This window comes from Amborella trichopoda, chromosome 2 (genome assembly GCF_054954075.1).
Source record: "Amborella trichopoda isolate Santa Cruz 75 chromosome 2, AtrichopodaSantaCruz75HAP2 v2.0, whole genome shotgun sequence".
Classification (NCBI taxonomy): domain Eukaryota; kingdom Viridiplantae; phylum Streptophyta; class Magnoliopsida; order Amborellales; family Amborellaceae; genus Amborella; species Amborella trichopoda.
Genome location: NC_142337.1, coordinates 62,052,569 through 62,065,346, shown reverse-complemented (window position 1 = coordinate 62,065,346; position 12,778 = coordinate 62,052,569). Strand labels below are relative to the sequence as shown.

Genomic DNA, 12,778 nt, shown 5'->3' with positions numbered 1-12,778 from the left:
TACATGCGATCCACTGAAACTCCCTCCAAGCAAGAAGGTCATTGCTTGTTGTTATGTCTTCAAGCACGAGTATAGCAAAAAATGAGGGCATTGAACATTATAAGGCACCTTAGTTAGTGAAAGGATTCACCCAGACCCATGGTGGATTATCATGAGAGTAAAAATGTATTCTATTCGTGTCCTATTGTCTTTGCCAGCAAATCAAAAGTGGCCCTTATATCATCCAGATGTTAAGTATGTGCCTTCAAGATGATTTAGAGGAAGATATGTATATGTAATGTCTGCCTACAACCCCATAACCCACACTTATAACTGTGGCTTGCCAGCTTCCCAAAGGATTGTAATAAAAACAACCACCTAGGGCATGGCTTGGCAAGTTCAGCAGTGCCTTCCAAAGTATGGGATTCCATAGGAGTAGCGCTACTACTCCATATTAGTTAAAAGGCAAACTAAAGGTACTACTGTTATTCTAGTTATGTAAGTGACATTGTTCACAGTGATGACTAGAAGAGTATTGGGAGTCTCAAGAGATGCTTGCCTCATAAGTTTGACGTCAATGATTTGGGCTCCCTCTAAAGCTCTTTCGGTATTGAGGTGGCTCAATCATGACAGCTGATCTTCATTCTTAACAAAAATATGTTCTGATCTACTTTAAGAAACAGGGAAGCTGCAATTGAAAACTATGGACTCTCCTATAGATCCTAACAGTAAGTTGGATTTCATTTATAAAATACTTTTGGAAGTTGTAGGACTATATAAGAGCCTTGTTGGGAAAACTCATCTATTTGACGATTACTAAACCTAATATCACTGGTTGTGGGTCATGTTAGTCAACTCAGGCATGCACGCGGATTTACACATGTAAATGCTATCACGAGGATCTTGCATTACCTCCAATCATCTCCTACCAAGGGTCTTATGCTTTTATAATGCAAGACTTGACTTGATGGGATACTCTGATGCTGACTGCGCAACTTATCCCATAGACAAACCTTCAACCATAGAATATTACACTTCTATTGGACACAATTTGGTAGCCTAGAAATGTAGAAAACAGCACGTTGCGCAATCCAGGGTAAAAGCTAAGTATCGTGCCACGGCTTCTATAATATTTGATCTTATCTGGTTAAGAACATCTTACTTCAAGAGAATAAATATTGTCTCACGAGATTCACTTTATCATAATACCTAGGCAGTGACAGCATCATCGAGCCCAGTTTTCATGAGCGTTCGAAACATATTGAGGTCAATTGTTACTTCATTCGTGAAAAGTGACCCGTTAAGCTCCTATAAGATTCATATATGAAGACCAAAGATCAGGTAGCAGATACCAAGGTGGGGGGAAACACTGCATATATATATATATATATATATATATATATATATATAGGAAAAATATTCCCAACGCCTATAGGCAAAAATGAATAGTGATTTTACCGATGCTCATCACCATCCAAAGTTCATCATACGGTCACGATTGTTCCATAGTGTTTCAATTTTTTTTTTTTTTCTATAAATCGGAATGATCTGAAAGTTAGAGCGTGTGTACATCTTAGTGAGGCGCACCTAATGAAAATATGAAAAAAATATTTCGAAAAATATAAATTGACCAAAATACCCTTTTAAATTTTAAGAGGTATTTTGATTTATTTATATTTTACGAATTATTTTTTTTATATTTTTATTGGATTCTCCAATTTTTTATGAACACACGATCCAAATTTCATATCACTCAAATTCGTAGAAAAAAAATGAAAATTGAAACACTACCGGACAACTGTGACCGTGCGATGAACTTTGGACGGTGATGAGGGTAGGCGAAATCACTATTCATTTTTGCATATAGGCGTTGCGTAGTGTTTTCCATCAGAAGATACTAGAAAATACCTATAGGCGAAAATGAACAGTGATTTCGCTTACACTCATCACCGTCCAAAGTTCATAGCACGGTCACGATTGTCTGGTAGTGTTTTATTTTTCAATTTTTTTTCTACAAATCGGAATGACCTGAAATTTAGAGTGTGTTCATCAAAAATAGGCGAATCTACTAAAAAATATCAAAAAAATATTTTACATGAAAAAAATTAACCAAAATACCCTCGAAACGTTTCAAGGGTATTTTGGTCAAAAAAAATTTGGCAATTTTTTTTTTAATATTTTTATTAGGTGCGCCTCACTTACACACACTCCAAATTTCAGATCATTTCGATTTGTAGAAAAAAAATGAAAAATGAAACACTATCGTACAATCGTGACCATACGATGAACTTTGAACGGTGATGAGGGTAGGCGAAATCACTGTTCATTTTCGCTTATAGGCGTTGGGAAGACTCTCTCTCTCTCTCTCTATATATATATATATATATATATATATATATATATATATAGGTAAAAGTTTATATGAAGCCAAGGCTCTAAACAATCAAATTAGAGGTTACCTCAAAAATTTCACTAGAATAGATTGTTTTGATGCCCAAATATACTCAAATTAATCATCTCGACATCAAGATGCATGGACATGAGAAAAAAATGGATTTCAAGTTTTAGAAATAATGTATTTTTTGACCGTCAATTTTCAAGATTTTCAAGTTTTCATAAATCTGGCGATCTACAGTGTTTTTGAAGCCCTAAACTTTATAAATAAAGATGAAAATATATTTTAAGCCTATCACAATGATTTCTAGTGTTGAAACCACCTTTCTCGAGACTATTTGAAAGTAGGGTCTAATTTGATTGTTTAGAGCCTAGGCTCTATACAAACCGCACCCATATATATATATATATATATATATATATATATATATATATATATATATATAGATATAGCACACTTGTTCCAAGTGAGGCATGCATAACATCTATACACCAATCGAAAGGGAATTATATAAGATAGTATTGTGTATAATTTGTGAACTATATGTTGTGTATAATTTGTGGACTATACTATGTATTATAGCACTGAAATTGTCACTGTAGTCCAAAGACACATATGTAACTACAGTAAATGAACAGAGCGAAAACATCTAACCATCTCTCATATATATTCTAATGAAACCCTAGTGGATTGTGACACTCATTCTCCACAGACTCTCACTTTTCTCTGCAATACAAAACCCTAGAGTATCACATCTACACAGGTTTTAAAATAAAACATAACAAAACCTCAAACAAAAAGAGTACAACTACAGACACCTCTTACATTAAGACTCAAGATAATCTCATGATCAAGAATAGCCGTGTAGTTAGTCAACTAGGCCTTTGGTCGAATAGTAAGACACCCAATTTGCAGGAGAGAGGTCTAGGATTTGAACCTCCTCGCAAACTAAGCTAACCCGCCCCAGAAATAGCAATTGGATAAATATGAAAACAAAATTTAAACAGACTAATCAACTAATATATCAAACTAAACAAGGGGTGAAAAATGGCACATAGTATACCCATTCTCCATTCACAAATTAGTGCCATATGTCTTCTATAAAGTGAAAGAATAGCCCTATTTACGAACCTGAGGAAATAATGAAAGGATTTCCTTAGCAGAAACCCCTAAATCAGCTAACCCCACAATGGCCTCCAAAACATATGGACAGGTCCTGTCACAACAGCCACCCAAGAACAAACTGATTATCTACTTTGACGCATATCAATCATCCAATAGACACATTGAGTTCAATTCAACAATCGACAAAAAAGGAAAAAAAAGAAAACATAATTCATACAAACGCAGCATGAGTTAAGAAAATTTTCAAGCACACCAAATTAAGAGCCTACACTAGTAAAAAAACCTTTTAGTTTCCATTATTATAGATATATCCATGTTTTGAACTTCATAACACTTTTTTAAAAAAAGATGAAACTACCCCTTTTCAGCTTTTCAAAAACCGAAATCTTTAAAATTTTATGTTTTTAAAAAACCAAAAATTAACTCAAATCAGTTTTTGAAAAACCGAAAATCCTCCCACTCGCTAAAACCCATTTTCCCTCTGTTTTCTCTCATCCAAGAACAAGTGAGACGTTTCTCTCTCTTCACTCATGGCTTCTAGAGAATGGTGGTATCCACAATCTTGGAAGTGACCACATAAGGATCCATGTTTGAGGCAAGCCCCCTATCTTCAAAGTATCATGCATATTAGATAGTGCTCGTGCAATTTAGTCTCACAAATCCAACTTCGAAATCTAGCAAGTCGCAAGTAACAGATGAAGTAAAAGAAATGGACGACAGATGCCAAAATCAATTCTCTCTGTAATCGAGAAGAGAGAGATCTCATGGATACCAAAACATCTATCAGTTTATCTACTCGTCGTCTAGAGCGAGAGAGACATCAAGGATGGCAAAAAAGAGGAGAATGTTGCATAATTTTTGTTGATCCACCTATCTATTCATCATCTAAAGAGAGAGAGAGAGAGAGAGCCTGAGAAAGCACTCACCCTTTCCTTCGCACTCAGTCTCCCTACCAACTCTATATGAGGCACCACGATTACTGACTCCCTAAAATTTGAGAGAATAAAAAAAGTTCTTTTATTTCAAAAATCCGATCACATTCCCATTATTCTCTAAATAAAAGAAATTCTGAATAAGTTAGCAGCATTGATCACAAGTTGAGTCATGTGCACATGTTGTGCTGAACTTTGTTGAGGATTTATTCCTCACTCTCATTGGCTTGCATCCCCACATAAGAAACCATGAAGCTCTCTTGGCCTACAAGCATCCTTGGGCATCTTTGACCTCAACAAGGGACGACCTTCTGAAAGCCTTCTCCGGTAGTGCCATATGCCCAAGGTAAGGGCTTTAGACATGACCAGGACCATAGACCGTTTAACCCTAGGTCAATCAACCGACACACACACTCCCACTAAACTGTATAACATGCTCTCACGGCCTTTACATCATATTCAAGTTGTGTGCTACACAATTTGTCGATGTCTTGCGTTTTATGCAAAATGTACATTCTTTGACCATAACGAAACTTATTTGACCTAAAAGCTGCCCTTGCCCTGTACTCACACTCACCAAGGAGTAGTATGAAACGTGCTCCATCTTTTGTGATTGTTTCGTAATAACGGCAAATATAACAGATTTATACATAATTTTCCCTAAAATCGTTTGAAAGGATATTATGTTTTTATTTTGTGGGAGTTGTAAATTTTTTTTTTTACTAAATCTTTTATTTTTAACTTCCTACAATTTTGTGAGCGATAAAAGAAGTTCTAGAAAATTGTTTTAGATTGGTCTTATCATAATTTGACTAGAATTGGATAGGTGTCAAAGATTCAGGCCTTCCCTAAATCATGATGGTTGATTCATAGGATGAGTGGCTCAGATTTATTCATCTCTCACCACACAGATTTTCTAGCATCCTATTGGTCATGATGAGTCACAATTTTGGATAGGCATACCTAAGGACCTTAAGGCCTATATAAGGAGGGGACTCCCTCATTCTCTACACAATTTTCCCTAGCCTCTCTCTTCCCTCTCTCTCCTCCACGCCCCACTCTCTTCTCTCTTTGCTCTAGGTCTCTCTGCTCTCTAGGTGGCATGCCACCTCCCATAAGTCTCAAGGGTTGGCATGTACCACTCATAGTTAGAAAGAAAGAGGGCACACCCAGATTAGGGGAGGTGCCTCAAAGTGGAATGCCCCAAACGATTTGAAGGCGTCTTGAAACCCTAATTGTTTCTTGTTCTTGAAATCCCTAGATTTGTAAGGCATTGCCTAAGGAAGCTTCTTAGTTCAGAAAAATCAGCAAGGCCAATAGTATTAGAATGTCATCGGTAAGGAAATCAGGTGTGGGGTATACTAAGCCCAAGGGGGTGACCCTAGGCAAATTCAAGTAAGTCTTTTCAGCAGTTTTAGTTTTATTTTAAGTAATTTTTTCATATTTACTTGAATTTCCAGGAACCGTATTTGTACTAAAAGCTATAGTCAAAGTTTGTCTTTCAATCATGGATTGTGTCTATTCTCTTTGACAGTATAAGGAAAGATCTAAGATATATCTAGGGTTTTGCTTCTCGTTTACAGCAGTGTTTTATGGCACTTTCAGGTCTATTAATAAAAGAAAAAGAGAAAAGAATTTATTTTACCTCCTTGAATTCCACATTGCCATTTTTTCACATGATTCAAGAATTGTCCGACACAATGACAACCAAGCTCCAGAGAGTAATATGAAAAAAGTAACCTATAGAGACATAGAGAATGTTTGAGGATCACAAGACATAAATGAGATCCAGCAACGATCTCAACCTGAGTATATTATTGAGTAACTAACAAAGACAAGTACAAACATCAGTTCCATACAACCAGGACAAATATGTGCGCAAGAGTAGAAGTTTGCAGCTCTGAGCTCTTCTGTATCATTCAATGATAGCATCTAGTTAATTTCATGAAACAATTTGTGCTTTTTGGAATGACTCACAGCTTTCTCAATTGAGATTTTTTTTTTCTTTGAAGGTTTTCAATTGATCTCCACAATGCAATAAAACAGAGTGTCTTCAGAGGTAAGAGTAAATGTTACTTAATAATATGGCTAAAACTCGCAAACCATGAATCATATTAAACAACTTTGAGAAGACCACAAGTAAACAGTGGTACAAGTACAAGTAAACAGTGGTACAAGTACAACCTAAGAAATAACAGACACGAATGAAAAAAAAAAAGATTCGATCTCAATATGTCATTGGAAGAGATCAATAGTTGGTTGCATGTTGTAACCAACCTCAGGCACTCTTTGTAGGCTGCTGTAGCTGCACGGTTCTGTCTAGACACCCGACAAAGCCTTCCAAGAATTAGGTTCATCCGCAACGTTCTTGCCTTGTATGGAATACCCTCCAGCTGGATTATCAGATAATGCAGTATTTCACAGAACACAGATGCGGTGTTAAAATAACAGCGAATTAAGATATAAGAAAGAGCAATTATCTCAGTGTGTGTGTGTGTGTGTGTGTATGTATCAAATTCTGCAAGAAATACATCTCAGACAACTGTCACAATTTTTCTGTTTATAATATGAACTCCCCGTTGGCAAAGCTTACATAATGACCAGTCTTACATAATGCTGAGGGAAATGCAATTTATTACCAAGAAGGAGATCATCCAACCACCTTAAAATAATGCCACCCATGGAGCCACTCTAATGAAGTTGCCTAGGCATGCAAGACCAGTATTAGGCTGAAACAGCAGCTCAAAGGTTTTCAATTAACAGATTTCTACCGCTGGAAAATTTTTGAGGTGCTCGGTACTAGAAAAATATCAGGATCCCTAAAGGAGCAGTAATATAAGAATAGAAGTGAAGTATCAACAGGAGAATACGAATGTGAAATCTAATTAGAAAGGAGTTCAGAAGATTAAGGATGGATGAATTATAGCGGGCCAAGTTCAAGAATGGCTGACTTTGCAATCAAACTTCATGATAATATTAAGGTCATATGGAAGTGCCCATTAACGGTGAGCTAAAGCTTAAATTTAACAGCTCTACTGGTAGTCGCAGTCCCACAAGGGTCGCATGGTTTTTCAAGGATGGTATTAGCAAAGTTCCAGAATTTTGCATGGGGTCAATCACAATAGTGGATTCTATGGAGGCAAAGGCTAAGGCATATCTTAGCAGTCCTCTTGTCTAACATTGCCCTCTTAAGAAGACTAGATCGGAGAGCAAGTTGCTCCATGCCCCACTAAAGGAAATTGTAGGGAGTTCTTGCTTCTAGAATATGAGATTTCAACAAATGCACAGGGAAGCTAAAGATGTGATTGCCATACTAGCATGCAGTGTTATCAAATGCAGCAACATAACACATTATGTGGCATATAGGGGTATAAGAGTAAACAGTTCTTAATGCATGCATGCAAGCACGCACGCATGTACACACACCCACACACCCACATGTACGCACGTAGGCATGGGCACACGAGCACAGACACCGATCTCCACATTGATGAAGTGGAATGACCCAGCTTCCTTCCTACCATTTAACTCTTCCTCATCTCCTTTGTCTCTTTCCTGATAAAGTTTCACATGCAGGGAGGTATATAACCCTTTCCCCAAATACCCTTTAGAACCATTTTTTCAACACCAAGAAATTACAAAATAATTTTTTATCTCAATTTCTAAGTTTTTTAGAAGTATATGTGGCCAAGGGGAGAGAGGACACAAATGACGGTTCTACAGCCTCAGCCTCAGATGAGGGAGATGCGAGCGATGGACCCCAACATGTCTGATTGAGAGTTGAGATCTTGATTGTATATATTATCTATTTTTATTTTATATCAAGTTGTCATGAACTCATGAACATTTGGTCTTTGGACTTCAGGTTTTGGATGTTATGTACTTATAATAAAACCTATCGTGGAACATACCTTGGTTGCTAGAACTTGCTAGATGTTAATATATTCTCTAATGACTTGGTTGATCACCTGGTAACTGGTATTGAACGGGATGGATTACTTTGTTTTACATATTAATTGAATTAAACTATTAGAGAACAGAGACATCGAACTTTGTCACTCTTTATCATGTTATCAGCAAATCAAACAACAGATATATCAGAGATAAGTACCAAATTAAAATGCTTACTATCACATAAATCACATATTCATATTATTCTATCCATTCTTATACTTCTCATAATCTTTTAAATATTCTTAACACGTCAAAGGTGCTCCTGCATTGAGCAGCATAGCGCATTGGACCCCGCAGAGCATCAAGTCTGCACCGGCATTTGATAACAATGCTAGCATAAGATGTGGTTTTTTAACAATGACAGATGACTTCAATAGAGTGGGTTTTGTGCACTTAAATGTAATTTATTTCGATCATTATCTAGGTGTGTGTACTCATGTGCACAGAAACACATCCCCTTTTCATTAATAATAGTATTAACTATTAACTGATAAGGCAGGAAAAGAATCTGCAAAAATCAATTTCAAGTTAAAAATAATTACAACGAAAAACTGGAACATACATGCAAAGGGCAAAGCGAGTGAAAAACATGATAATGATAGATGCTGTGACATTAGATTTTCGGATATAGGTATACATGTCAATGGATATAGATATACTTATCAAGGAAGGCTACATACACAATGTGCAAGCACTGAAGGTCCCTACATGCTTTAACATCACCCCAGGTGTCCGATGTCAACAGCAAACAGCAGGGCTGGGTCCTTTGATTTTTTGACATACCATGAGCCAATAAATGACACAAATCAGTCATCCCTTGTTGGCATTTGACAATTGGACCGATGCTAAAGCATTGGGGAAACTCTAGTGTGTATTGAATACTTTTTAATTAATTAACGCACCAGAAAAGATACAAAGTTTACTGTGAATCTCATGCTTAAAAGCTTTGCACCTAGGTAACAAACAAAAACGACGATACACATAGGTATAACAAAGTTAAAGGACAACCTCAGTTAGAGCAGCTCGATTATCACAGAGGGCAGAGTGGCAAAGAGCGATTTTAAACTTCAACTGCAATCATGAATTAGCCGTCAAATTGAAATGAAAAGCAAATGTTCATAAAAAAAACTAGAAGCAAACAAATCTCAAACTAGAAGCAAACAGATCTCACAGCTCCACTCGCACAATAGATAAGGAGCACATCATTCAAACCAAAAATTTTATAAAGGTAAACAGCGTCGACAAAGCACATCACATATCGGATCAATTACCTCATGCTCATTGATTGTCGAGATATTGAGAGAATTTGGAGAGGAAGACCTGGTTATGCAAATTGAACTTCTGGTGGTGCTTGTATTTTGCTTAGGATTAACCTTGCAATGTTGCCATGCTTGTTTATACTGATTCTGTTAATGGAATATATAAATTAAGATGCCAAGTCAAACTACAAAGTCCAGATGTAAATGAACAAGATGCCTCCTCATGCTCCTAATTCCCAGCAAATATACCGGAATGCTATCAATGGATTTGCAAGGGAGTACTGCACCACTGTGAACAACTTTGAGAAAGCATATCGACCTTTAATGAAAAAGACCTTGAGCAAACAACCAAAGACAAGGACATCGAAATCTTGGTTTCACAACTATAAGAAAATATGTTGCTAATACTGCAATCCCCACTGCTTTATTGCATTATTTGATATGATAAGAAAATAACTAATGATGCACAGATACATACACAAATATCTCATAACCATGTCGAAAGTTTATAAAACATATGTGAAATTACAAAAGGTTTGGGAAAAAGGCTGATGGTGATGATGATGTGAAATAACAAAAAGCTGATATTGTAACTGTGTCCACAGTACTATCCGTCCATCATAGGAAATAACTGTATATCTTACAAGGATTCATTATTCACAACACTGCATTCCATATGTACTTGCAAGAAGGTAATTACTCTTTAGTTCAATACATTAGAAAAGGTTTTTGGATATTATCAAAGCAAACAAATAAATAACTCTAGAGTTTTAATTCCAACAAGAACACATTTTGTCGCCGTAACGTAAAATGCTAAATTATAGAGAGAAGACAAAAACTTCAGCACCAGTTAAAATATGGGGCCTCGCATATTGAGTCTCAAAAAAAAATAAGGGCCTCACATATTGAGGCCCCTTCAAAAAGTAAAACAATACGAGTATTACAACCAGTAAAAGAAAAAAAAAGAAGTGAGCACTCACAAAGGTGTCAAAAGTATTTTCGAAGACCGAAATATCAATAACCATCTAAATACAAAATTATAATATTGAAAAATGAAACATTCACTGTAAAAATGTTAAAAAAATGTTAAAAAAATAGATAGAAGTGCATGGCGTTAAAGATTTTATTCCTTTCCATTCTTTAGAAGTACGAGATGTGTTACATAAGTAAACTTTATCAGTTCAACACAAAAAAGACAATGCAAAGGTCAAGTTAACTTTCAAAAAATAAAAATAAAAGATAATGACAAAGTAAAAAGTTCAGCAACATTACTAATGCTCTTTTGTATTCCTTCTCACCATACAATGCATCTCCAAGAAGTACCTGAAACAATAAATGACAAGATCCTTACATAGGGAGTAGTGAAAAAAACTATGGGCGCAACAAACAACCTAACTTATGATCCCTTAGAAGAACATCTTGACAACTAGATAACATAAAAAGCTAATCAAGACTCACGAGTATAGAAACAAAGGATGTCAGAGAAGACAAACTCGTGCATGAGAAAGGATAATGGAGCACATTAAAGCCCCATTGTGATCGAATAATTAAATCCACAATTAGCATTCATAATATCTTTAACATAGTCCAAGATACACACTAAAGTTTTAAAAATATGCCCCCTTTAGCTACAACAAGATGGGATGCCTGGCATTTACCAAAAAAAAGGATGTCGCATGTTTCTTAGGTATCTCATAAGGCTCAGGCATACTCAAGATCAACACAGAATTTTGTGTGTTAATAACATAGACCAATAAAAAAATCTACTAAGATCTAAAACTAATCACAAAGAGCTAGGACCCATTCTTGTGCTTGTGGAAAAGTTGGTGTTTCATTAATGAAACTTAAAAAAAAGCTTCACCATTAATTTGTGGAATTTTCTACGTATAACCAGTCTAGCAAGGTAAGTAGTCTTTTTCTATTTTCGTACAATTACAATATTGATGGGGCTAAACTGTGGGGACAGCAACTTAATGAGAAAGACACTGGTGGGAGTCAACGCTCGCCACAATATTACAGCAAAATGCTATATTCAAAAGTGAAATTAAATAAAACAAGAGCTCCAAATTGGAATGTCCAACCCCTTTTATGCTACTTGTCTTTCAAGTTTCTAATACATATTAAAAGCTAACCCATTCCCATTACACAATCCACCAACTTCCTAAGCATACTCCGACTCCCAACTCTTGGAAACTCCTCATGTTGACTCTCTCTTTACCCCTTTCAAGACTTTGGAAACCCACAATTACACCATTATATGCTCGTAGAAACTAGTAGTCCATGCTGGATTAGTGGGTCCCATAATACTTGATAAGAACGACCATCTTTGTACGGCAAGTCCATAATATTAGTAGCCTTAAACTCATTTGAGAATACTCGCACATGTACTTTGAAATGGGCTAAGACAAGTCATGCAATACAACTACAATCTTTTTCAATTCGAACTCGGTGAGTTGCTATCGGGATCTTCCACTTAAAATGAAATAATAGCTCATCCTACCTTCTAGCATTGAGAGCATTGTCATACACGTTTCGGTGTACATTCTTTTTAACAAGCACGTCAATAAGAACAACCAATGAAAATGGCATCAGCTCCTTTGAGCATATCTCTCATGGCAACCCCGGTTCAGATCAGTGTATCAAAAAGCGCTAGTCCTAGGCGGCCTGGGGAGTCCAGGCCGCCTAAGTGGACGCCTAGAACCTGGGCAGCTGCCCAGTTGAAAAAAAAGAAAAAATCCCAATATACCATATTCCAAGTTAAAAAAAAAAAGATAGAAGTCGAGAAGAGAATTTCGATAATCCATATTGTTAAAACAGTAAACTGTAAAACCATAAACGAGTAGGATATAAAAGTCAACACTCAATACAATAGAAATATACAAAAATTTAGAAAATATACAGTTTAACAAAAGTCAACACTCATGACTCAACACAACAGTCAACAGACTCAACACTCAACAGTCAGCACCAAGAGGCAAGAGTCTTCAGTCATCATTATCATCATCATCAGAAGGAATATCAATAGGGCAAGCCTCATCATATGCATCAGAGTTGAGGCCATCATCATCAGAGTCATCTCCCTCTTTAATATAACGCTCATCCTGCTCTGTTTCTTCTGAATCTGCCTCTTCCTC

At 36.3% G+C, this 12,778-nt stretch overlaps 1 protein-coding gene across 6 annotated transcripts in view; it reads right to left on the bottom strand.

The window, feature by feature from the left end:
• The window catches only part of APC7 (tetratricopeptide repeat (TPR)-containing protein), a 56,379-nt gene that overhangs the window by 34,585 nt on the left and 9,016 nt on the right, over positions 1–12,778 (bottom strand). For 5 of the 6 annotated variants that reach the window (XR_016050009.1, XM_006855383.4, XM_088859252.1 and 2 more), the window contains 5 exons: positions 10,917–10,967; positions 9,657–9,791; positions 9,394–9,456; positions 6,709–6,824; positions 3,506–3,590 (listed from right to left, as the gene is read on the bottom strand). Coding sequence is in view for 4 of the 6 variants with exons in the window: in XM_006855383.4 (XP_006855445.1) it covers positions 3,506–3,590; positions 6,709–6,824; positions 9,394–9,456; positions 9,657–9,791; positions 10,917–10,967 (450 nt within the window). In the remaining 2 variants the exon portion in view is untranslated. Of the gene's footprint in view, positions 1–3,505; positions 3,591–6,708; positions 6,825–9,393; positions 9,457–9,656; positions 9,792–10,916; positions 10,968–12,778 lie in introns of those variants that run through there. The other variant, XM_088859254.1, reaches the window with a different exon arrangement.